At 45.8% G+C, this 22714-nt stretch overlaps 1 protein-coding gene across 3 annotated transcripts in view; it reads right to left on the bottom strand.

The window, feature by feature from the left end:
* RPTOR (regulatory associated protein of MTOR complex 1) overlaps nucleotides 1-22714 on the bottom strand; it is a 308191-nt gene that overhangs the window by 64959 nt on the left and 220518 nt on the right. For all 3 annotated transcript variants that reach the window (XM_077833284.1, XM_077833285.1, XM_077833286.1), the window contains 5 exons: nucleotides 22460-22600; nucleotides 14795-14912; nucleotides 13091-13231; nucleotides 12440-12598; nucleotides 2152-2270 (listed from right to left, as the gene is read on the bottom strand). In XM_077833284.1, coding sequence (XP_077689410.1) covers nucleotides 2152-2270; nucleotides 12440-12598; nucleotides 13091-13231; nucleotides 14795-14912; nucleotides 22460-22600 — 678 coding nt within the window. The remainder of the gene's footprint in view (nucleotides 1-2151; nucleotides 2271-12439; nucleotides 12599-13090; nucleotides 13232-14794; nucleotides 14913-22459; nucleotides 22601-22714) is intronic.

Genomic DNA, 22714 nt, shown 5'->3' with positions numbered 1-22714 from the left:
ACAAGTGGGGGTGGAAGGAGACCCACAGTATCATGAGGCACTAAGAACCAAACTCCCTCTACCCACATGGCTGCCTGAAGCGCTGCCATCTGTGCCTGGCCAAATTACATACATTGGCGCTTCCTCAACCTTATGGCTAAGGGAGGGGAGAGGGAAACTTGGCAAAAGGTCAAGTATCTGCAACTGAAAAATCTTTGCAAAGACAAATGCTTTAATTATTTAAAACCATCTGAAACATCACTGTCTCTGAGACAGCACAAGGGCCACAGAGCAGTTGCCTGGGAAGTGGAGCATGAGATGTAAGAGGTCTATGTATGCAAGCTGCTGAAATCCTCAGTGGACAGCCATTCCATTCCACAAATCTGTGAATCCCCACCCTCCTTCGCTCTCCCTCCTGAACAGCAGTTCTCCACTTCTCAATCAGCTGTGCACACACTGATGCCCAGTGAAACTTGGGCTGCTCTCATGATCATGAGACGGTTTTTCCCACTGTCTTTGGCCCTTATTGCAGCTTCCTACCCTCGGAAGATGCCTGGGATTTGGGGTCCTAGGTATACTGCCAGACACAAGATAGGGGACCAGTCAGCAAACCAGCATAGCAACCCCCCAAAATACAGAATTGATTGTGGCTTCCAGTGAAACAGAAACTTTGTCAAGTGTCACAGGGCTTAGGTCCGAGCCTTAAAAAATTACCATGAAAATTTACCAGTCCTGGCACAACATTCATTACCCACCCTGACACCATGATGTTCGAAATTCTATGGCTCCTGCTGGCTAAGCAGCATTGTACTGCGCTAGTGAAGACATTTAGAGGACACAACCACCTCTCTGGTAGTGCTCATGGAGCTCTTTTTATAGCAAGGGAGTAAGCCCCAGAAAAAATAGGGAAGACAGGAAACGGAGAACCTAGATCTTCTGTATGCCCACACCAATCCTATAATTTTAGCAGAACTAGAGTTTCATTTTGCAAAGAGTCTAATAATTACCATGATATGGTCCAGAAAGGGGAGTCTGAAAGCTTTAATTTCTCCCCCTCTGAATTTGAGATTTGCCAATCTGATGCACAGATTTAGTCTGGTGCCTAAGTCACGAATGGGAGAGCTCAGTTCACCACCCAATGGGTGAAGTTATTCAATATCCAAAAAACCACAGCGCACAGACTTGAAGTCTGCAGGCTGACCCATGTGGGTATTCAAAACAAGTAAACAAAGGGTTTAAATGAAGAACTATCCTCTTAAGGGAAAAATGGACTTCAAGCAGGAGGCCTCCAACATTGAAATAGCGGATGCTGCTGCTGACATCTCTTACAGCCATGCTAGCTCAGGAGCTGAAGTCTAAGTGATGGGGCTAGTCATCAGAAATCAGTAAGAGACAGCATCTTGCTTTCGAATGGCTCATGGTCTTAATGCTGGAGCAACCGTGAAGGTGGAATCCCGCTGTGTGGGGAGGAGTGTGTCTAAATGGTGTTCCAGCACAATCCAGTCGGGGCTGTTGGTGATTAGAAGCACTGAAGTGGCCAGGTGCTTGGTTTCTGGTGGGAGGTGAGGGTTCTTATTACAGCTCCTTATGCTGCCAATTCGGGAGTACCACTGTCAACAGTCTCCAGGGATTTCTCATCATCCTCGCAGGATGAAATGTGATGAACATGGTGATTGAGGCCTGTATTGAAGAGGTGAGGAGTGGGAAGGGTGTCTGCATGCAGACTCACATGCACTAGTTCACCTAGGTTGGAGAGCCGTTGTGGCTTCAGTCTGCAGGCCAGTCCCACTTGCATAATCTACCTCAGTTTGCAAAGGGATAATTTACTGAAGTACCTGTATGGCATCACCCAGAGATTGATCTACTCGCTAGGCAAGTGAGCAAAACTCAGTTTTTAAGGCCCACAGGTAATAATGGCATCTCTGAAATAATTCCAGCCTCTCCCCCCAATAGTCTTTTTTTATTTGGCCAGGAGCTCATCTGAGTGTTTTAGTTTTAGAATGTTAAAGTTTCTTTTCTACTAGTCCTGTCCTGGCTCAGAGTGAGCTACAGTCATTTCCCATAGCCTTCCAACCAGGCACACGCAGCTTCAGTCTACCCACACTTTGCCTGAGTATGGAAAAAACCTCAAAACATAAGAGCTTAGAGATACATGAAGACTGGCAGTCATACCTTGTAGGCAATGCTGTTGAGCACTTTCATGGCCACATCTGAGACATCAGGATAGGGGTCAGCAGCCAGATGTAGAAGGACTCTCCAAATTTGGGTGTAAACACTATTGAAAGAAACTCCTAGGACAGAAAAACACGGAGAGCACACAAAAATCAAAAATCAGCACTCACCCCAGGCCTCTGATGTGGACTAATTTCCTCATGAGACAAGAGCTGCTCTTGAACTTTACAATGGCAGTTAGAGAAGATCAAGGTAAGCACTCAAACCCAGTCCAAGAAATAGAAGAAAATTCCCACTGTGGGATCCCTTTGGGAAGTCTGCAAGGGTTATGGACAGAAAGAATATCTGCCCGGAATTAGCATCCAAAATACTTATTTTCTAGTCCCTTGGACCAAGCCACTTGACCATCTTAAGTCTACTCAATGGGTAGGAAGTCTGGAGTCTCTCTGAACAGATACATTTATTAAAATCCTTTTGCCCTATTAAAGGTTAGCTACTCAGCTGGTACGTTCAGGACTTTATACATTCCACAGGTGTATTTAACATGTAAATGCTAATAATGGGGTATCAGGGCTCTTCATTAATTTCCTCACTGTCAGGGTGGTTAAGCACTGGAATAAATTGCCTAGGGAGGTTGTGGAATCTCCATCATTGGAGATTTTTAAGAGCAGGTTAGACAAACACCTGTCAGGGATGGTCTAGATAATACTTAGTCCTGCCATGAGTGCAGGGGACTGGACTAGATGACCTCTCGAGGTCCCTTCCAGTCCTATGATTCATTTTACAGGGTGGAAGGTTGAGAGTCAATCCTTCAAACTGCAACTAAGTCAATTTGTTAATTACCAGCTTGATCACTGAATTTCTGCTGTTTAGTACATGCACTGGGAGGGAGTGATAAATGCACCTTACACATCATATAAATAAGAGTTTGTATGATTGAGAAGGCTCCTGTGAACATTTTATTTGACTAGTTTTAGGCACATTAGCAATTTCTTTTACACCTCCTACATCATTTGCCATGTACTAGGGTTATAACACCAATCTTGGGAGCAGAGCCATTTAAGTATAAGGTAGTGACAAAAGAGAATTAAAATAGGATTTTCAAGTGAGTCACAGTGAATTGTAAATGGTGTGGAAAGCTGCCTAATATCCCCATGTGCTTCCCAAGGCATCTAAATACAAAGCTTTACATTAGGAAGATGCAGTCCCTTGGTTGACAAGCAAGCACTCACCTTGGATAGCTTCTATACCTGACGCTCAGGCCAAGAGAAAATAGATGCTGACAGTTCAGTTTTGAACTCTGGCCCACAATGAAAGCCGAATGCAGTTACAAGCTTGAGCAGCGCACAGACCGCACTCTTTTCCATATGCTTGTCTAGGTTACACAAGGGAATCTCCCTTTTGCCAGAAAAATTCACCATGATGTGACAGGGCATTCTGCAAACTGCAAGGCAGCAAGTAACTTCCATGGCCTCACACAACCTCCAAATTAAAGTGCCTCTCATCCCACCAGAGCCCAAGGGATTTATAAGAGTAACGTCTGTTAACACTAACAAGAGCTGTGTATGCAGATCTTTTGGCACTACACAGTTGACGACACCTTTTGAACAATAACATGCTGGCCAGTGGGACCGTGGGCTGTCAGTATATCAAACTGTCACAAGCTTTCATCACTCTTCCAATACGTAGGGTTCACACAGGATCGTCACTGATCCTAGAAACAATTTGGGGCTACACAAAGATGAAACAATGTCAAATTTGCCCTTCGTGATGTAATGGCAGGTGAAGATGAACCAGACTCCAAAAAGATTCATGCTCCATTTTGTCTCTATGTTTGCAGAGACCATAACCAGAAGTGTTCAAAACCAGGCAACACTGATACACTGGGTGCAAGTTTGGGGGAATAAGGGTTAGGTGGCTCTGCTTGGTGACGGGGAAGAGTGTAGCATGTCTTCCACTTCTGCACATCTAGGTTCAAATTCTGGCTTTGACCACAAGGCAAAAATTTATCCCCATCCTTAGAAGTTGTTTATTCATATTTAAAATAAAGAAAAATCATCAGAAAAAAAAGCAAGTCTCTGCTCCGGAGAAGACCAGGACTGCAATCCCGAAGATAATCAGAAGAAGATGGCACAGTTCCTGTGTTTGCCAGGCTAGAGGCAACTGTTGTTAGTCTGCGTTTTCACAAGCACCAAATTCACCTTGAAAACAACTCAAACAAGACAGACAAAGTGATAAAAGCCTGGGGAAAAAAGTGTACCATTCACGGACGCAGCCAGCCACGTAACACTGCTGCAAAGGCTCCCTGAAGCCTGCTCAGCTTTCTGCCTCCAATGCATTTGGGTCTGTGCTGGAAGTTACATAAGGGCTTCTGGGAATCTAAAGGGTTTGGTTTCTTTTAAAGAAAGAGCAAGCGGGTGGGGGGAAGAAGGTGGGAGCAGGAGGGATCTAGTTTTCAGTATTTCCAGCCCCTCTGATAACGCCCTCACTCATGACGCAGGCAGGAAGAAAAACCCCCAAGATACTTTTTATACATCTAAGCTTTGGGTGGGGACGGGGACGGGGGACTTCACCAATGCAATTCCTCATTCGCTCAACAGCTTCTGAAAAGAACAGAGGGAATTTCTATAAAGGCTTTTTAGACTCATTAGAGCTAGTGCTTGAAGGTGTGTTCCCAGCCCTCACTACAGTATAATTTTTTCCCTAACAAAAGTTGCTCATTGAATGGGTTCAGCTGAATGACGCATCTGACAGCTCCTTGTTAAACTTGAACCACCTGAGTCAGAGTGATAATGAAAGGAGATACGGACAGCAGGAGGGAACAGTGGTTTCATTTCATATAATGGACTACAATAAAAAAATCCATGAGACACAGACAAAGCACTAGGCAAGTGGGGAGAGTTAATTTAAAACGACAGCTCTGTAATTAGTTGGACTGATTCAACACTGGTTAAATAGACCTTGCAGTACCAGATTTACAAAATGATTCCTTTCAGCTATGAACGTCAAAAATAAATTGCCTTTCTTCACTGATTGTTTTGGTTTTGTACGGGTGTGCATAAGTCTTCATTCAATTTAACAGCAAACATCAGGGCAGCACAATTGGTTTAGATCTTCAGCCTTGCAACCTGAGTCCAGCAAGGGCACAGCTGTGCAGCACACACAAGTTAAAACACCAGTGTCTTTATTTAATCTCTTTCCTTGGTTGGGCTTTATCAGGTTTTTTGCCTCTTAAATACTGCAGTGATTCTAAACCTGGAGCTCCAAAATGAGATGCAGTCCACACCCCACAAATTGACCAAAACCTCAGCATCTGTGCATCTTCGATTGGAGACAACAGCTCTTACTAGTTTTTGCATGTTCTTTCTGAAGTGAAAAACAAGTTTTGGACTGACACATACAGCTGAACTATTTCAGACCTAATAGTGAGAGGTATATGGGGATCCTGATATCCAGTTCTCATCACTATTAATCCCACCTCTGCATTGTAATTTATCCCCCACCTCCCTCTTCTCTTCCCATGAGTAAAACATAAGATCCTGTGAGTCCTAGATTTGGATAGAGAAAAGATCTAAAATTCTGATGGCTCTGTGAACTCTACTTCAGGAAGTGTGAGTGGCAGCCCAACTCCTTAGGGGCAAAATACTGCATGACAGCAGCTGGAGAATTAACATTTCTTGCTGAAATTACACAGTTTATAGGTGGAACCCTTGGTCTATTCATAGGTAAGGCTATGAGTCTGGATTCCGTGACTTTCCGGGACCTCCATGACTTCTTCTGGGGCAGGGCTGGTGCAGCTGCCAGCCCAGGGGCTGCTGGAATGGCTGACCGGCAGCCAGCCCCAGAGCCACCGAACAGCTGACCGGCGGCCAAGCCTAGGGCCCACCAGAGCAGCGGTCTCTGGCCACCGGAGCAGCGGCTGGGGTTGGGTCAGTCCCCCAAGGGCTGGAGTACCAGTGGTTGGCCCCTACTGCAGGAGCAGCAGGGGGCTGGCGCAGCTGCAAGCCCCAGCAGCACTTCGTTTGTCCCGCCGCCCCCAGGGTATTTTTAGTAAAAGTCAGGGACAGGTCGTGAGCGTCCGGGAATGTTTGTTTATTGCCTGTGACCTGTCCCTGACTTTTACTAAAAATACCCATGGCCGAATCTTACCCTTATACCTGGGGTATCCTGAGGAGACCTCCCCACTCCAGCCACTCTGAGCCCTCTGACTGCTGGGCTCTTACTCTCTCAGGGAGTGCAGAGCAGTATTAGTTCCCAAGGCTAAAGCTGCTCTAAGATGAAGCTGGTGATGGAATCTATTATAAGCGCCTTCCGAAAATACATGGCATTGCAGAGAAACGCTCAATGGGCTAGTCCCGGTGATGTAGGGGAAGAGTGGCTCAGGACGGCTGCCAAGCCCAGGGTTTCCCCACTGCTCTAGGCTGTGCAGTCTGCACCACAGGGAAAGCGAATGTAAAGCCCCCCCCAAGAGCGAACCACACAGCAGAGCATGGGCTGTCCGATGCTTCGCTAATCCCAGAGGAGACTTGAGGAAAAAGGTTCGTGCCCTTAAGGAGAGACCTCGGGGTCGAGGTCGTTATGAGCACAGTGTACAAAGGGACCTTCAGAGTCCAGCACCACTAACCCACTCCCCGTCTCCCTTACATGTTCCATCACCTGCATGGTTGTGGCCAAGACAACTCAGTTTCAACAATGGGGGGGGGGGGAGTGGGGGAAATATGCTGCTCTACTCCCATATTCCACGGCCCCACTAGCTCTTCACTTACACCTGCGCCCTGGCACTCCCAGCACTGCCCTTGCCCATCCCACCGGGCTTTTCCACCTTCTTTACATAGAGCATGGCTTGTTATGGAACACCCTACAGCATATTTAGTGCATAGAGAAGTGCAATATTGCTTAAGTCTATGAGTGGAATTTAGTTTTCACATAATACAGTCAGTATCTTAGTTTACTATTTTATACTTACTAACAATATGGTCATTGCTGTCAGCTAATTACTCATCAGTGTAAATGTGCACTTACAAGGTTTTAAATGAATTGTCTAATTGCAAATTTAAGTCCATTGTCAGCGCTCCCACTGCCAAGATCTGCCCAACTCTGTTCCCTCACTCTCCCATTTGCCTATGGTCTGCCTCCCCGCTTCCCCCTCCCAGTCTGATCACAATCACCTCTGACTGTAACTGTTGCTCTAAGCCAGTCCTTTAGGAGGGATTCTGAATGACATGGCATAGTCTCCCCTCACCATCCAAATTAGATCTTAGAACTCTCCTACTGGAAAACAAAATCCATCTCCAGCATTTTATTGCTCCAAGTTTCTCCTTTCCTCTTTGATGAATGCGTTTGGCATTATCTTTCAAGCAATGATCTCCACTTCACCATGAGACACATCTAATGAGGGGCTTTAATCATAGCATTTGGGTAGGAAAAAAAAGTGATCAATCTCATGGCACCCAACACCAATGTCTAATTTCTCCCCTTTTCTATTTAAAGAGGCAAGATTAATGGCTGGTAGATCTGGCTGTGGAAAGGGCTGCAATAGGTTTAGCCTCCACCCCAAACTAGCTGTTGTAACCAAAAATTCTTTCTGGTGCCAGCTTAAGGGCAATGGAAGGCCAGAAACAGATGACTCTTCTGCCCAAAACTACCCAAGGGACAGTCACCTGCCAGAACCCAGCTAGTCTGGTGAACTGTACATGCACAGCTCAAGGACTCACTCCTCTTTCCTGGATTGCCCCTCAAAGATATTTGAAGCAAAAATAAGAGGAAAATTTAAATGCTGAGCACCTTGTAGCAAAATGGCATGGGGTGCAAATAAGGACTCTTTAATAAAACATACCGCAATTGAGAAAGAAGCCCCTGAATGCTAATGAATCATAGCTGGATGTGTGTCTGAAGAATGTAGAGGACAGAAAGTTAAACTTTAGGCAAAAATTATTTGTATTTCTTAACATTAGGGGCTGCGTTTTTTTTAAAATGGATCTGACCTGTTCCTCCAAAAAATCCTTTTTCATTTCTTCCCCTTTCTCAAACACCTGGCATGGCCACAGCTATAAAACAAGTCCCTGCTGCTCCTTCCACCAGCCAGAGGGGCAGGCACTAAAGAGCAATGTCGGGTGTGTTTCCTCAGACAGGGCAGATGCCAAGCAAGGCTCTTGCTTAGTTTATACCCACCTCTCTGAGCCGCACATGGCGTCCATTCTTTGTTGCAAATTAAGGATTTAAGGAAATAACCTGGAAGGAAGATGGACAAAATTGGCTGCCTCTAAAGGGGGCTCAAAAAAGAAAGAGAATGGTGATGTTTTAATAACTGGGCCTATAAATTGACCTGCATTGTAAACTCAACTGTGAGAAGTGAGTGAAAGTTTCTAAAGTGTCACAGTCATAGAATCATAGAAGATTAGGGTTGGAAGAGATCTCAGGAGGTCCTCTAGTCCAACCCCCTGCTCAAAGCAGAACTAACACCAACTAAATCATCCCAGCCAAGGCTTTCTCAAGCCTTAAAACCTCTTAGGATGGAGGTTCCACCACCTCCCTAGGTAACCCATTCCAGTGCTTCACCACCCTCCTAGTGAAATAGTGTTTCCTAATATCCAACCTAGACCTTCCCCACTGCAACTTGAGACCATTGCTTCTTGTTCTGTCATCTGCCGCCACGGAGAACAGCCTCACTCCATCCTCTTTGGAACGCCCCCTCCTTCAGGTAGTTGAAGGCTGTAATCAAATCCCCCCTCACGCTTCTCTTCTGCAGACAAAATAACCCCAGTTCCCTCAGCCTCTCCTTGTAAATCATGTGTCCCAGCTCCCTAATAATTTTTGTTGCCCTCCACTGGACTCTCTCCAATTTGTCCACATCCCTTCTGTAGTGGGGGGACCAAAACTGAACACAATATTCCAGGTGTGGCCTCACCAGTGCCGAATAGAGGGGAATATTCACTTCCCTCAATCTGTTGGCAATGCTCCTACTAATATAGCCAAATATGCCGTTGGCCTTCTAACAGCAAACAATAACCTCTAACAGCAAACATTGATGGGAAAAGGGAGAAAAGAGAGACAAAGACTGAATTAGTCTAAATGAAAAGGTCTACTAATTTAACTCAAGGACTGTGTTAAGATCATGCCTAGTAAACAAGAGAAGTGTGAGACCAGAAATTAATGGACTGAAGTTGGTGTATCAGAAATTAGGCCTAATTGGTGAACAAAATAATGAGGGGATGGGCTATTCCACCCATCTTTCCCTTTTGAGGTCCATAAAAAAGACTTTTGGGGAAAAAATACAGACAAAGAGATGCAAATGCTAGCTAACAAAGATGAGAGGGGGGAAAGAGGGGGCGCAAGTTTCTCCATCATGGCTGCCACCCCCACCATCTCCTGGGACCCTGAACCTTCTTCATTCTAATATCCTGAATGATGTCTGTATAAGCCGAGACCAGAGAGAAGGTCTCAGATGACACTGTAATCTCCACCAGCTCCGATTAAATCCCAAATATCACCTGGGATGAGAGACACTGTCACACACACACCCGTTGTGTGTTCTCTTCCTTCCCCACCTTATTTGTTTTCTTTCCTATCCCTCTTCTTTTGCCTTCTGTTTAGTAAGTGTCTGGGTTAGCTGACCAAGGCGGTATATTTTATAACTCTGCAGTAAATCTATGGCTAGAGAGGCAGATAAAGGCAATGCCCTGAACAACTCAACACTGGTACAAGTTTGCCAGGGCTTGGAGTTGCTAATAAGACCATCTGCCATGCCTGTGTTTCTCCAGCAGTGAGCTGCAAGGCAAAATGAACACAAGAGACAGATTTTCTGTCTTTGTTGTTCTTTTCTCTTCCCTCTTATGTAAGTTTGCCTTGTGCTGTCTTCTAGGAACAACATCAGCAACACCACCAGCTTCTGCCCATCTCAGCTAACTTCTCCTTTCCCCAGAAAGACAGTTATTACCATGTTTAATACCTACTAAGAGAATATCAAACAAGGGGCTTTTTCCTTTAGAGATTCTACATTTAAAGGGAAAGGGAACAAGGAATGTTGGCAAAATGAAAGGCTTACTTTGTACTCTATATTTCAATTTCTTTAACTGTTTTTGCTTCTTTTCTGAATCTTTAATAAAAGGTTAAAAGGATTTTTAATAATGTGTTTGCCATGGTATTAAGCAGGCTCAGGTCTCTGTACACCAACCCCCGAACCTTATTTAACAGTATTTAATGCTGGACAGTGAAGGGGTCATGTTAACACCACTGACTCTTGGGCCCATATATTCCATCTGAATTAACAGTAGTCTCAGCTGGCCTTGTTAGTTCAAGGAGGGACACTACAGGATCAACTTAATCCCTGGCCTGCTGCATGGCAACAGGTCGCCTGAACACAGTGGGCAGAGTTCATGAAATTCTGAAAAAAAAAAAAAATTTCTCTTGGGACCTAGCACAGAGCAGCTTGGGAGACTGCAATTCTTTAGCAGAAATGACAAAAACTCCAGCTTTAAACAGGCAAATGCTGAAGGTAATGGGATTCCGTGTAAGTTATGAATTTTAAAGACTTCTATAAGCTATGTTGTTTACAGCTGGATATGAGCTCTTCCTGATTCAATATGAATGAGGGAGGCTTTGGAGCATTGCTTTTTGTTTTCTTAAGTTTCCCCTCACTCATCTCCAGCTCATTCCTAGACTCTTTCTCAACTGCGCTGTAAAGCTCTTCTGAAACACAAACAAACCATCAAGCAGGTTGCAGCTCCTTCCAGTGGAAAGATAGGTGGGAGAGTCAGCAAGGAAAGGGAGCTAAGGTTTTAACCTGCCACAGGGACAACAGCATTCTAGCAATCCTGTTGTGCCCACTCAGAAGGGACCAGGGTCATTATCTGTTACGTCATGTGACTGGATTGTTCAAGAGTCTAACAACGATACTTTATTAGGATGGGACAAGATTAATTTTAAACTGTCTCAAGGGCCTGGGGACCCTCCAGTCATCCATTAATGGTCTACAATAGATGTCAATTGATCTGTTTGGTAGCAGGATCCCAGAATATTTCTAGTACTGGAGTGTGGCGTGCAGGGTTTTCATTCACCAATTTGCTACAGGTTATTACTCCTCCATATGACAATGGTGGATAGGGATTTTTTAAAGCTAGGAGAAGATCGTGGACCCACACAACTGACCATAATGGAAGGATACGAGCCTCCCGCATCATTTCTCTGATGTGCGCTTTCTCCAGCCCACGGAGCAAGCGTCCGTTCCACACACTGGGACCCTTGCATGTTGGCTGGCTGTGCTCTTACCACCCCAGTTTGAAAAGAAGATCAGCTAAAGAAAAATGTTGCTGTAGCTATCAGACTTGCCTAAAAAAGCCATCAGAAAAATAATCAAAGAACTGAACGAGTTTAGCGCAGAACTTCCAGTTCAGTTTTATACAAAAAATGCCAGACGACATCCAACATGCAAATCAACCACGTGCTGTGGAAATGCAAGTCCATTTCCCTTCCTCCTTCGCTATAGGCACCAACATCTCAACTCTGCAGCATTCAGTGTATTACCAAGAGGGCTGAGGCTCCAGGGCAGAACAGGACTGTTTAGCTTTGGTGCTCTGCAGATCAACAGATGCTGCAGCTGGTGTTCTCTCACCTTTCTCCAGGAGGATGTAGTTGGGGAGGTAATGGATGTAAAGTGATCATCCATGATACTCTTTGTTCAGAGCTCATTTCTGTGAAATGCCAAGCTGTCTTGCCAACTAATTAGGACAAAGCCAGGGTTTTTTCCTTCTCACCCCCCATGTAATAATGTACAAACGCACTTAGCTGGAAAATCAATTGGGTAAGGCTTCCTCGGAGACTAACAAGGTTTGAAGACTGTGCTGTGTAGCAGACTAAACCCAGCTTACATGAAAAGCAACTGAGGGTAGAAGTCCATGCCACTGAGCCCAGATATCAGGTCCATGGAATGAAGAGCCTTCCTATCCATTTCCTAGCCCATGAAGCTGCAGGGGCTGTAAGATTCCAGTAGATGCTACCCTTTTCATGCTCAAGTTCTTAGCAGGAATCCTACCCTTTGTAACACAAGATAGGGTTACGACTATAGAAATGCAGCTATGTCGTTGCTACATCCCATTCCCTGCCCTACCTCCCAAGACCTTCAGGTTAACTCCCATTCTCCTTTCTACATACAACCCCACTCAGATAGCATGATTGCACGTACCCACAAGGAAAACCCTTGCTATTACAATGTGACCTATCTCGAGCCAAAACCAGAGGCGGGTAAAGAAAGTAGGAAATGCCAAGGGAAGGTGGAAGAGCCCCTACTCACCGATCAGTGAATTCAGCGAGGAGTAGGAGCTCACTCTTCTCATCTTGTCGATGGTCTCAAATGACAGGATATACTCCTCGTTCTCAGGGCTGCCCAAGGTGCTGCTGGCACTGCTGCTTGTGCTGAGATTCCCGGGAGAAAACGCAACAGAGCTGCCAGCTGCCGAAAGGGACGTGGGGAGACACAAACACAAACGCTACCAACAGAACCATTTTTGCTCAAGCATCAGCTGACCGTTATGAACCCTGTGACATTCAACAAGTGAACAGAAATTCCTCTGGTAAAGCAAATCCACCAAGCCCACTTTTTGAACACTGAACATTTAATTAGAGGGTAAGCATCAAGGCTTCAGCAGTGACTCAGGCTGGTGAAAACCACGTGCATCAGAAGGTGCCCTGCTTGGTCTCCAGTAGCTCAAAGTCAATACTATTGAACAGAGAATTTCAGCCTGTTAGGGTTAAGGTTAAGGGGTTCCCTATATCTCCCCTCGGGGCTGGCAACTGGATACCATGCGATAACACGTAGTCAGCTCGAGATGCTTTCCACGTGAGATTCACAGCAGGGAAGAACTCACAAAGGAACAAAGTAAAACAAAGTCTCACGTGAGACAAGAGGTAAGAAAAAATGAAAGCATCTTGAAAGCCATCTTACATTCTTCGTTCAAGCTGAGGTTCTGCAGAGACTTGTTCAGGTTCCTAGCCGTGGTGACCGCTCGGATGTTCCCATAGGAGCTGACAGAACGAAGTCTCGGAGTACATGGACCATCTCGCACTGGCGTCAAACTCCCACACTCTGTGTGGGCAAAGTTTAGCCATTGTACATGTCATCACAAGAGAAACCGGGGAGCAGCCATCCCACAGCAATGTAGTGTGATCAGTGCAAATGGTTAAAACAATTTAAAACCAACAACTGACAAGAAGGGTGCTCAGTCACGGCCAGCTGTCCTTAAACAAAGAGCAAATTATGATAAAGGGCTGGTATCTTTACTCCCCCTGCCCCATTCCTCTCTGTTCATATAAAGGACAAAGACCATAGCACCATGTTTCTTGGGCCGTGGTCCTTACACATCCCATAAGATAAGCAGGGCCAAGCTTGGTCAGTCCCTGAACAAAAGACAAGAGGAAAAATAGGGGTGTGACAGGCAGTGGTTCTGCTGACCCTTCCCTCCACGCCAATACCGAACTAATGCCTAAACGTGATCCTGGAGGGGACACCTTTCAGAGCCTTACATCTGAATTGCTGATCGCTTCTGCTCACTAACAATCTGGGAACATTTTCCATAATAAAGGATTATTTAATCCTGGTTTTCCTTGCCAAATTTCACTTCATGCCCTGAATACCTGCAATTTCAACTGGAAAAGTCAGGGTTCATTTCCATTCCTAACAGCACTTATGTAATGTTACTGCTGCAGAACAGCTGCTGCATTCCCCTACAGCGATGGGAGCAGTGCTTCCTGAACATCCCGCTGATAAAGTATTTTGGCATCCTTCTGGATGATGAAAAGTGCTATGGAACTGTAAGGGATGATTATTTTCTGCAGCAGAAAGGACAAATGGGGGAAACTAGTTCTCTAATATGATTCACTACTTCAGACGAAGAAGTGATTAATTACTGATTGCGGAAATAGTTCATCTTCTCTTCTGCAAGTTCCTGTCGCAACAGTTCTGTTATTCCTGGTGAGTTCCAATTTATTTAATTTCTAAAAAATGAAAGGCCAGCAATAATTTCTCTAGGACCTTCAGTTCCTCAAATGAAGCAAAATACATAAGGAAGTAAGAGATGGGAAAAAATAGCACATCAAGCACCGCGGAGCAGGATCACAAACCAAAGGCTTTGGAGCATGCAGCCCCACTGCAGCAGGACATAGCAATATGAAGGTCTTCACGGTCTCCTGTCTGAGTCTCTCAAGTAACAAACAGTTGGACTGGCTCACTGTAGAACAATGAGGATTCTCCTTGGCAGCATCAATTCAACAGCCTGAGAGCCTCAAGTCCCCTGTTTACCCAACAAGTGCAACATGGGTAACATCAGTGCAAGCTTCACTGCACTGTCTTGACAACATGCTTTAACCCACACCTGGAGAAATCTCTTCTCAGGGGAGCAGGGATTTCAGTCTCCGTGACTCCCTGGTGAGCCAGAAGCACATCTCAGTCTTTTCAGAGGGAGACCTCCCTGAGATGCAGTTTGGCACTGTAATGCATTTTACTGCAGAACAGGTGTGAGAGTTGCCCATAGGATCATTAAACTTTGTAGCACTGGTGCCTATAGTCATGCAATCAAATTCCTCAGCTAAGACTCCCAAGCACTATAAGGATCAAAACTGCCCCTGGCCATGAGCAGAGGAAAGGATGTACCTGTGGTAGCTGGAGAGGGCAGAGGATAATTCTTCTCTTCTTCCATAAACTGCAAGGCAACAGTGCAGAAATTGCTCTCATACTGAACCACTAGGTGACTCAAAGCCACCACCAGCTCCTGGGGATAGAAAGCAGAGAGAAACAGACCTTTGATTAGTGTGTGTATGTGTGTGTGTGTGTGTGTGAGAAAGAAAAACAACTGGCTGCAAGGAACATATGTGTCTGAAAGAGGGGAAACAACCGGCCAATAGGCCATGCCAGAATAATTCACAATATAGAAGAAAGGATACCCAACACCAAAACCCAACAATCAAAGCAGAGGGGATATTAATCACTGAAAATGCAGGGATTCTCTCCTGTCAGGAAAAACAGCCTGCTCCAGGCAGGAACCACTGGCTGTCAAGAAATCTGCCATTAGAAATAAAGCGCATCCGTCATATGGACCCTTGTCTGCCTGGAACAGAACTCTAGCAAAAATTCAAAGAAGAGTTAGAGGGAAAAAACTCTGATTTAGAATTCCTGTGTTGTGTTTCAACCAAAGTAAAAGGGCTTTTAACAAAGACGTGAGTGTAAATTAGGCTTGTGTGCACCAGGGGAGCACCAATGAGACCAACAGAGTTTATACAAATTCTACTATAGTTTGTCAAACTGCAATTTATTAAAGAGGAGGTTACTTACTGAACTCGAGGTTCTTCCAGCTGTACGGTCCCTATCAGTATTCTACATATGGGTCCACATGTGCGCCAGACGCCCGAGGCTGGAAATTCTTTAAAGCAGCGTCTGTTGGCCCATACATGCGCAGCCGTGCTCCTTGTGCTCTCAACTGAGGGTGTACGAGGCAGTGTGGGGCGACGCCTCTCTAGTTCCCCTTCTTATCACAAATCCAACAGGATCCAGCACAGAGGGGACGAAGGGTGCGTAGTGGAATACAGATAGGGAGCACACATCTTGAAAAAACTCCAGTTAACGTAACCTCCACTTCTTCGAGGGATGGTCCCTATATATATTCCACACATAGATGATTGGCAAGCAGTGCTCAGCCTGGAGGTGGGTGTGAGGAAGCTGGTAGCAAAGACGCTTGAAATACTGCTGATCCCACCGCCGCATCCTCAGCCAAGACATGAACTAGAGTGCAGTGCATCACTAATGTGTGGGTAGAACTCCATGGGGACACTCTGCAGATGTCCTGCAGCAGAATGGCTCATAGGGATGCTGTGGAGGCAGCTTGTGCTCATGTGGAGGGAGCTGTGACACCTGCTTGGAGAGGACAGTTTTCTTTATACATTATGCAACGAAGCGAAGGAGGATACAATTCCAACTCAGGCCATGTGTTGCCAAGAAGGAACTGGAGAGGCGTCGACCCACACTTTCTCTTATACCCTCGGTCAGGAGCACCAGGAGAGCTATGGTGCACGTGCGGGCCAATGGACACTGCTTTGAAGAATTTCTGGACTTTCATGCATGCATACCAACATAGGGAATATACAGAGGGACTATCACTCGAAGGAGGACATGGCAGCTATAACTTGCTTAGTTCATCCAGAGCATATTCTACCACTGCCTCTTCCAATAGAAACTACCGCAGAGGACAAAATATGCTTTTAGAAGGGCACAAATCTCTACTCAGATGCTTCTCTCTCATGGAAAGCAAGGGGATCACTCTGTGTCCCTCTGTGGGTATTGTGACAGGGTTGGGCCAGATGGCTACAGGAGAGTAATAGAAAGCAGATAAATTAGCCCCAGGTTAAGTAGGTCCCTTTTCCCTGGGTAAGGTAATAAGGAAAGTTCCAGAACAATCAGGAACCTTCTGGAGACAATTAAGACAGGCTGATTAGAACACCTGCAGCCAATCAAGAAGCTGCTAGAATCAATTAAGGCAGGCTAATCAGGGCACCTGGGTTTAAAAAGGAGCTCACTTCAGTTTGTGGTGTGCGTGTGAGGAGCTGGGAGCAAGAGGCACTAGGAACTGAGAGTGAGAACGCGGACTGTTGGGAGGACTGAGGAGTACAAGCATTATCAGACACCAGGAGGAAGGTCCTATGGTGAGGATAAAAAGATATTGGGAGGAGGCCATGGGGAAGTATCCCAGGGAGTCCAGGAGGCACTCTAGACAGCTGCATTCCACAGGGTTGGGAGGTTTGGGGCTGGAACCCGGAGTAGAGGGCGGGCCCAGGTTCCCCCCAAACCTCCCAACTCCTGGTCAGACACAGGAGGAGTTGACCTGGACTGTGGGTTCACAAAAACGACCAAACTGAGGGCTGTGGTGAAGCTCCAAGGCAAGCAAATCCACCAATAAGCGCAAGACCCACCAAGGTAGAGGAGGAACTTTGTCACAGTATGTCTACACTGCAACGTAAGCCCAGAGTTAGTGGGACTTGAGTTAGCTGACCCGTGTTAGGGAACCCTAGGCTTGAGTGTCTACATTGTATTTTAACCCTATGTTAAGACTTTTCTAACCCATGCTTGAACCTAGGGCTCTGGAGTTCACACTGCAGTCAAAGTAGCCATAACCCAGAGTCCCTAGTTCTCCCTCTACCCCCTGCCCTGCCCTGCTCTAGCCCTAGGACCATGATGCACTGTGGGAAAACCTGACCGCCTGCATGTTACCAGGAAGCAGCTAGCTTTGCAAAAGGCTTGATTGGTTTGGTCTCCATTGTAAACCCAGGAGGCTCTCTGACTGCGTACTTGCAGATTGTTGATCAGAACAGAATGGGTTAACACTGACCATTTGCAAAGTTGGGGTGGCTTCTGTTTTCAATAGAGTGGACTGCAGATTGTTGGGATGGAGGGGACTAAGGAAATTGTCCGGTGGAATTATGAAATAATTCCACCTGACTCCCAGGACCAGAATCAAGTGGGGCTACGTCTACACTGCAAAGCAATAGGGCTCGGATCCTGGGTCCCAGCTTAACTCGAGCTTGGACTCTCCAGCCCAGCAGGATCCTGAGACCTAGGGTTTGAGCCCTGGGTTAGTGCAATTGCAGTGTACGCGCAAGGGGGGTTAGGCTCGAGCCCGGGCTCAGGCACAGGCCTGCACTGCAGCGTAGACATGTGCTATATTTCAGAGATGCTAATCTCTGGTGATGAAAGTCCTGTAAATGACGCAGGTGGACAGAGGCATCCTTCCAGTGAGAGCTTGCTGTTAGAGCAAAGCCATGCTGAACTCTGAGCAGAAGAGTGAAGTATCTGACAGTTAAAGCAATGCTAGATTGACAGACCCCAATAAGCCTGCATACACAGAAATAAATAAAATCCACGGGTTTTCTATTGTTCTTCTGATTCTCTTCCATTTTCCTGCTCTTAACATCAAAGGCTCCCACAAGAAAAACAAACAAACCCAAAACAACCCAGCTTCTCAGTGAGGTCACTCGCCAACAAGACTCAGGGTCTTTACTTCCTTTGAGGCAGCTCAGATCTCAGAAACAGGCAGGGTATGGAGTTATACAAGAATCTGTTCTCCTAATGCTTCTAAAGTCAGGAATCTTGTATATGTCAGTCCTCAGCCTGCTGAACCGCCAGACAGTGTTGTGTAGAACTCCTCTCAGCCTGACCTATGCTGATACAGGAAGCTTACTGACAGATCCAGCATGCACATCTCTTTCTCTAGAGCAGTAAGAATATACAAAATCCCCTCTTAACTCTCCCTCCCTCTGCCCAACCCAACAAACCAATGGCACAGATGGCAGAGTTAGCAAATTTCCTCTACTCTGAGCTAACATGGTGGGAAATAGCCTCTCTTCTGTGAGCATCTTTTTATCGTTTACAAATAAGGCAGAATAAAGCCCCTGTGAAACCAGCATCTGTCACCTCGAGGGGGGATGAGGGCACTTTTTAATACTTGGTTTGGAGAAGCATTGATTTTTCCTTCACTTCAGTGCCAAGATCTGAAGAAAGCCAGAGCGCTTAGTTTCAAAATGAATTCTTCATAACAAAAGGTCTTTTATTCCTGGCCAGGCTCCCCTACTCTTTGATTCAGCCTGATATTGTCAAACTGAGGTACTGTCACAGAAAGAACAGAACTGGAGTCTTGTACACAGCTCCCCCCTCTCACGTACAAGCTGCCACCCTGCCCACGAGGGGCACGTGTTTCTTGGAGTGAAACAATGAATTGTGCAGAGGAGCAGGACTCCTGCTCTTCATGGCAAAGGCCAAACCACTATTTGCTCGTATGTGACTTGCTGGAAGGAGCTGGATTCCTGCTGCCCATGCTACACTCACTCAAAACTCAGCGAGAGACACCCCAATAGGCTGCCAAGGCCATGGCTGAGCTGCCACCATGAAGGACATTGGAACTTGAGTCCCAAACTCGGCAGCATGGTCAGCCCAGGCGAGAAAACAAGGCTTGTATTCATCTACTAGGACCAATGCCGGCTAATTTAGGGGTGATGCTGTGGGTCTGATAAGGGACCCCACTTAATTCTCTCTGGCTTAACGGCTGCAACATGGGAGCCTTAGAGAGGAGGAGGGGAAGTGGACACCAAAACTTAGACCCTCTCTTAGGTATTGTGGTGTTAGGCCCCTTAGAAACACCAGACAGACAGACCACTGACTGGCTGGAGAGCTGTGGTCTGTCGCTAACACCAGTTTGGCAGCCTAAATCTCCAAAAGAGAGATCTATGTATTCCAAAGACTGTGCACACTGAAAAACAGTTACACCAATGAATAAACTGAAGCATAAGATGTTGGTGGAATAAGGCCACAGATTTAACCTCTCATTGCTAGCTCAACACAGCCCCTGTTGTGCAACTAATATTCCAGTTAAATAAACAGGAAGTTTGGATATGTCTGGAATGATTGAGCAGCTGCTGGCAAGTGAATCCTGCCAGGAACAATTTGGCAGTGTCTGGCAGGTGGGTTCTGCCTGGAACAATCCAGACGCCCAGCAAGCAGTTAACATGCTTTTGTTGTATAATGGAGGGTCAGAACACGTGAACTCCAGGAGACTAAGGAATTACTGCTCAATCAGAGTATATTATTCCTCCTTGTGGTTTTTGAAAGCAACAAGGTCTCTTTACTGAATGGAGCTGTCATGTTCTCTCCACTGCACTCCCAGCCCCTCCCTTCTTCCTCCCATAGGGCTGCCATACACTTTATGCTTCCAGTAACAAATTAATATTTAATATTTAATTTAAAACCAAAAGTCCTGTAATGTAAAACTTTGCTGTCAAAACAGTAACAAACAGCAGAGCATTCCAGGGACAGAATACAGCTCTTCTTTCTAGAGGAAGTCACAAAATCAGACAGAAATCTCAAGAGTCAGGATTCTGGATAAAGACATCAAAGTGCATACTCTTCTTTCCCTGCCCCATTCCTGCATTGATTTTAAACTCAAAGAACCAGCATACAAACAAGTCCACTAACCTCTGACAGATTTATTCCTGGTTCAGGCATTGGCTTCAGGGAAAGGGTAGGTGAACTGGTCTCAGTGGTCCATTGGTAAACAGCAAATATACTGTGGTCTGAACTATCCTGTTTTAATATATGGTCTTTTTTATTAGTTGGTGATTATGTTATACAATATGTTTTATGTACCATGTACATTTCTGTTTCAAGGGGATTCCGCATGCTGTACAGCAAATGAAATGCCATGCCTATTAAAATCCATCCTTGAGACTCCGCAGAGCCGCAGCATTAGAAATGGTATTTCCTGACATTCAGGGCAGATGGCAAATGGCATTAGTGCTTCATTGTGACAGCCCTGGGACTCCGAACGCTGAAGCACTCCCAGAGGCTTGTGTCTACAGTCTAGTGAGCTGCCAATGGCCAGCACTTCGGTGGCTCTCAGCGTTCCAAACCATGCTCCCCATGCCAGCTTCACTTTATTTCCTGCAGAACATGGAAAGCAGCACAACATTACAGTGGAACCTCAGAGTTACAAACACCCTGGCAATGAAAATTGTTCGTAACTCCGAACAAAACGTTCTGGTGGTTCTTTCAAAAGTTTACAACTGAACATTGACTTCATACAGCTTTGAAACTTTATTACGCAGAAGAAAAATGCTGCTTTCCCTTTACTTTTTTAGTAGTTTATGTTTAACAGAGCACTGAACTGTATTTGTTTTTTGTTCTCGGCTGCTGCCTGACTGAGTACTTCTGGTTCCAAATGAGGGGTATGGTTGACTAGTCAGTTTGTAACTCTGGTGTTCGTAACTCTGAGGATCAACTATGTTCTGCATGCCAGCAGCACAGAGCAGAGAGGAGACTGACATTTACAAAAACCTCACAGGAAATGAAACCAGAAAATCATCGACACAAAAGGCCTTGGCATTCTGAAACCCATGATGCACAGAGAGTCTGTACCACCAGCAGAAGCACACGAATAGCTATGACACACCAGAACCATTTGCAGGAACCAATGGGCAGCCAAGCTCCTCATTAGGTTCTGGGCAATAACCCTTTCGTAGCTTGTTTCTTAACATTGCAAGCAGGGATAGGAGAGAGAAATACAAATAGTCAGCAGAAGACTGAACTCTCCATTGTTTAAAGGAATTTTTAATTAAGAGATTTGGAGAAATCGATGCCGCTCCATTGGGACAGTGAGATCCATTTGTAGATGAGGCAGCTTTTGCTGCCAGAGTCTCACATATGCTAAAGGAAACTCTTCTCAGCAGTTTCTCTGAGGGCAAGAGATTAAAACAAGGGAAAACCAATCAGAAGAGGTCATCTGGGACCAAGAGAGCGAGTACACTGTGTCATCAATTTCACAAGGCAAGGATTCCATTACAAATGAGAGAGGAGACTCCAACTGACGCAGGCAATTTTGTTCTTGAGGGCATGTGCGCATGGAGATTTGAGTATGAGCTATAAAACCAAGGGACAACTCCAACGCAGATGAGAAAGCACACCAGCCAGCTGAAATGACTCCTGATAGAAAACCCTGCTCCACTAGCAATGGCCAATCACAACACTGCTCCACAGGGTTGCCTACAGAAGGTGGCAGCTGCATATTTGTCACCCTCTCACAGCCCAACCCCTCAAACCTTACTCGCCCATTAAAAGTTACTCTGTGATAAGCTTACAGAAAAAATGACAGATGTTTGTAAACAGAAAGTGTATTTTACTGTTGGTGGGACAACTTGACCAACTGTTGGTCTTCCCCTACCTGATCCTAAAACCCACAGGGACCCCTGTGCTTCCTCGCTTAAAAGGCCAATTACAGAAAAACAACTCTGCAAAGCTATCATATTCTACAGCTTTGAGCGTGCAGTCATAGTAGTCAACAGGCTGAACAAATCCCCTGGGCTAGGAGCAGAGCCATAACTAGGTATTTTAGCGCCCAGGCCAAGCAAGCATATGTGTGTCCCCTACCATTTTTTTTCATCATTTTTCCACTCCCGTGGCTTTGCGCCCTGGGCGGCTGTCCGCTCACCTGGCCCTGGTTACAGCCCTGGCCAGCAGCTATCACTTTACGGTGCTCTTTTCCCCGAGTATAACCATGTTTGTGTGTTGTCTCTGGGCAGGAAGTAAGCATCTATATTAGCTGACAAGGGACAGAGAGCTTGAACAAATGCTTCCAGATTAATCAAATCCATGAATGCCTAGGAAGAAATCCACTGTACAAAGAGTCTGCTTCCCCAGCAACACACACAATTGACCCTTCTTAGCGTTACTGTGAAGGCCACCAGCATTAATCCTCCTCACTTCCTTATGTCCCTCCTGCTGTACCTTTCTAACCACGGGGCTCCCGTCGTTGATGAGCTGTGCCAGCATCATGGCCACATTGTGATCAATGGTGGTGGAGTGATCAGTTCGCTCAGCCGAGTTGCCCACAAATGTGCCCAGTGCAAAGACTGCAGCACAGCGAACCTGTGAGAGACAAAATAAAAAATCACCATTGGTTTCCTACCTGGTCCTAGCCTTGAACTACCCGGCGTGATCTCTTATTCTGCCAACTCGGATCCCTACAAAGCCAGGCTACTG

The sequence above is a fragment of the Eretmochelys imbricata genome, chromosome 14 (assembly GCF_965152235.1).
Source record: "Eretmochelys imbricata isolate rEreImb1 chromosome 14, rEreImb1.hap1, whole genome shotgun sequence".
Lineage (NCBI taxonomy): Eukaryota > Metazoa > Chordata > Testudines > Cheloniidae > Eretmochelys > Eretmochelys imbricata.
This window is presented reverse-complemented; position numbering and strand designations above follow the sequence as displayed.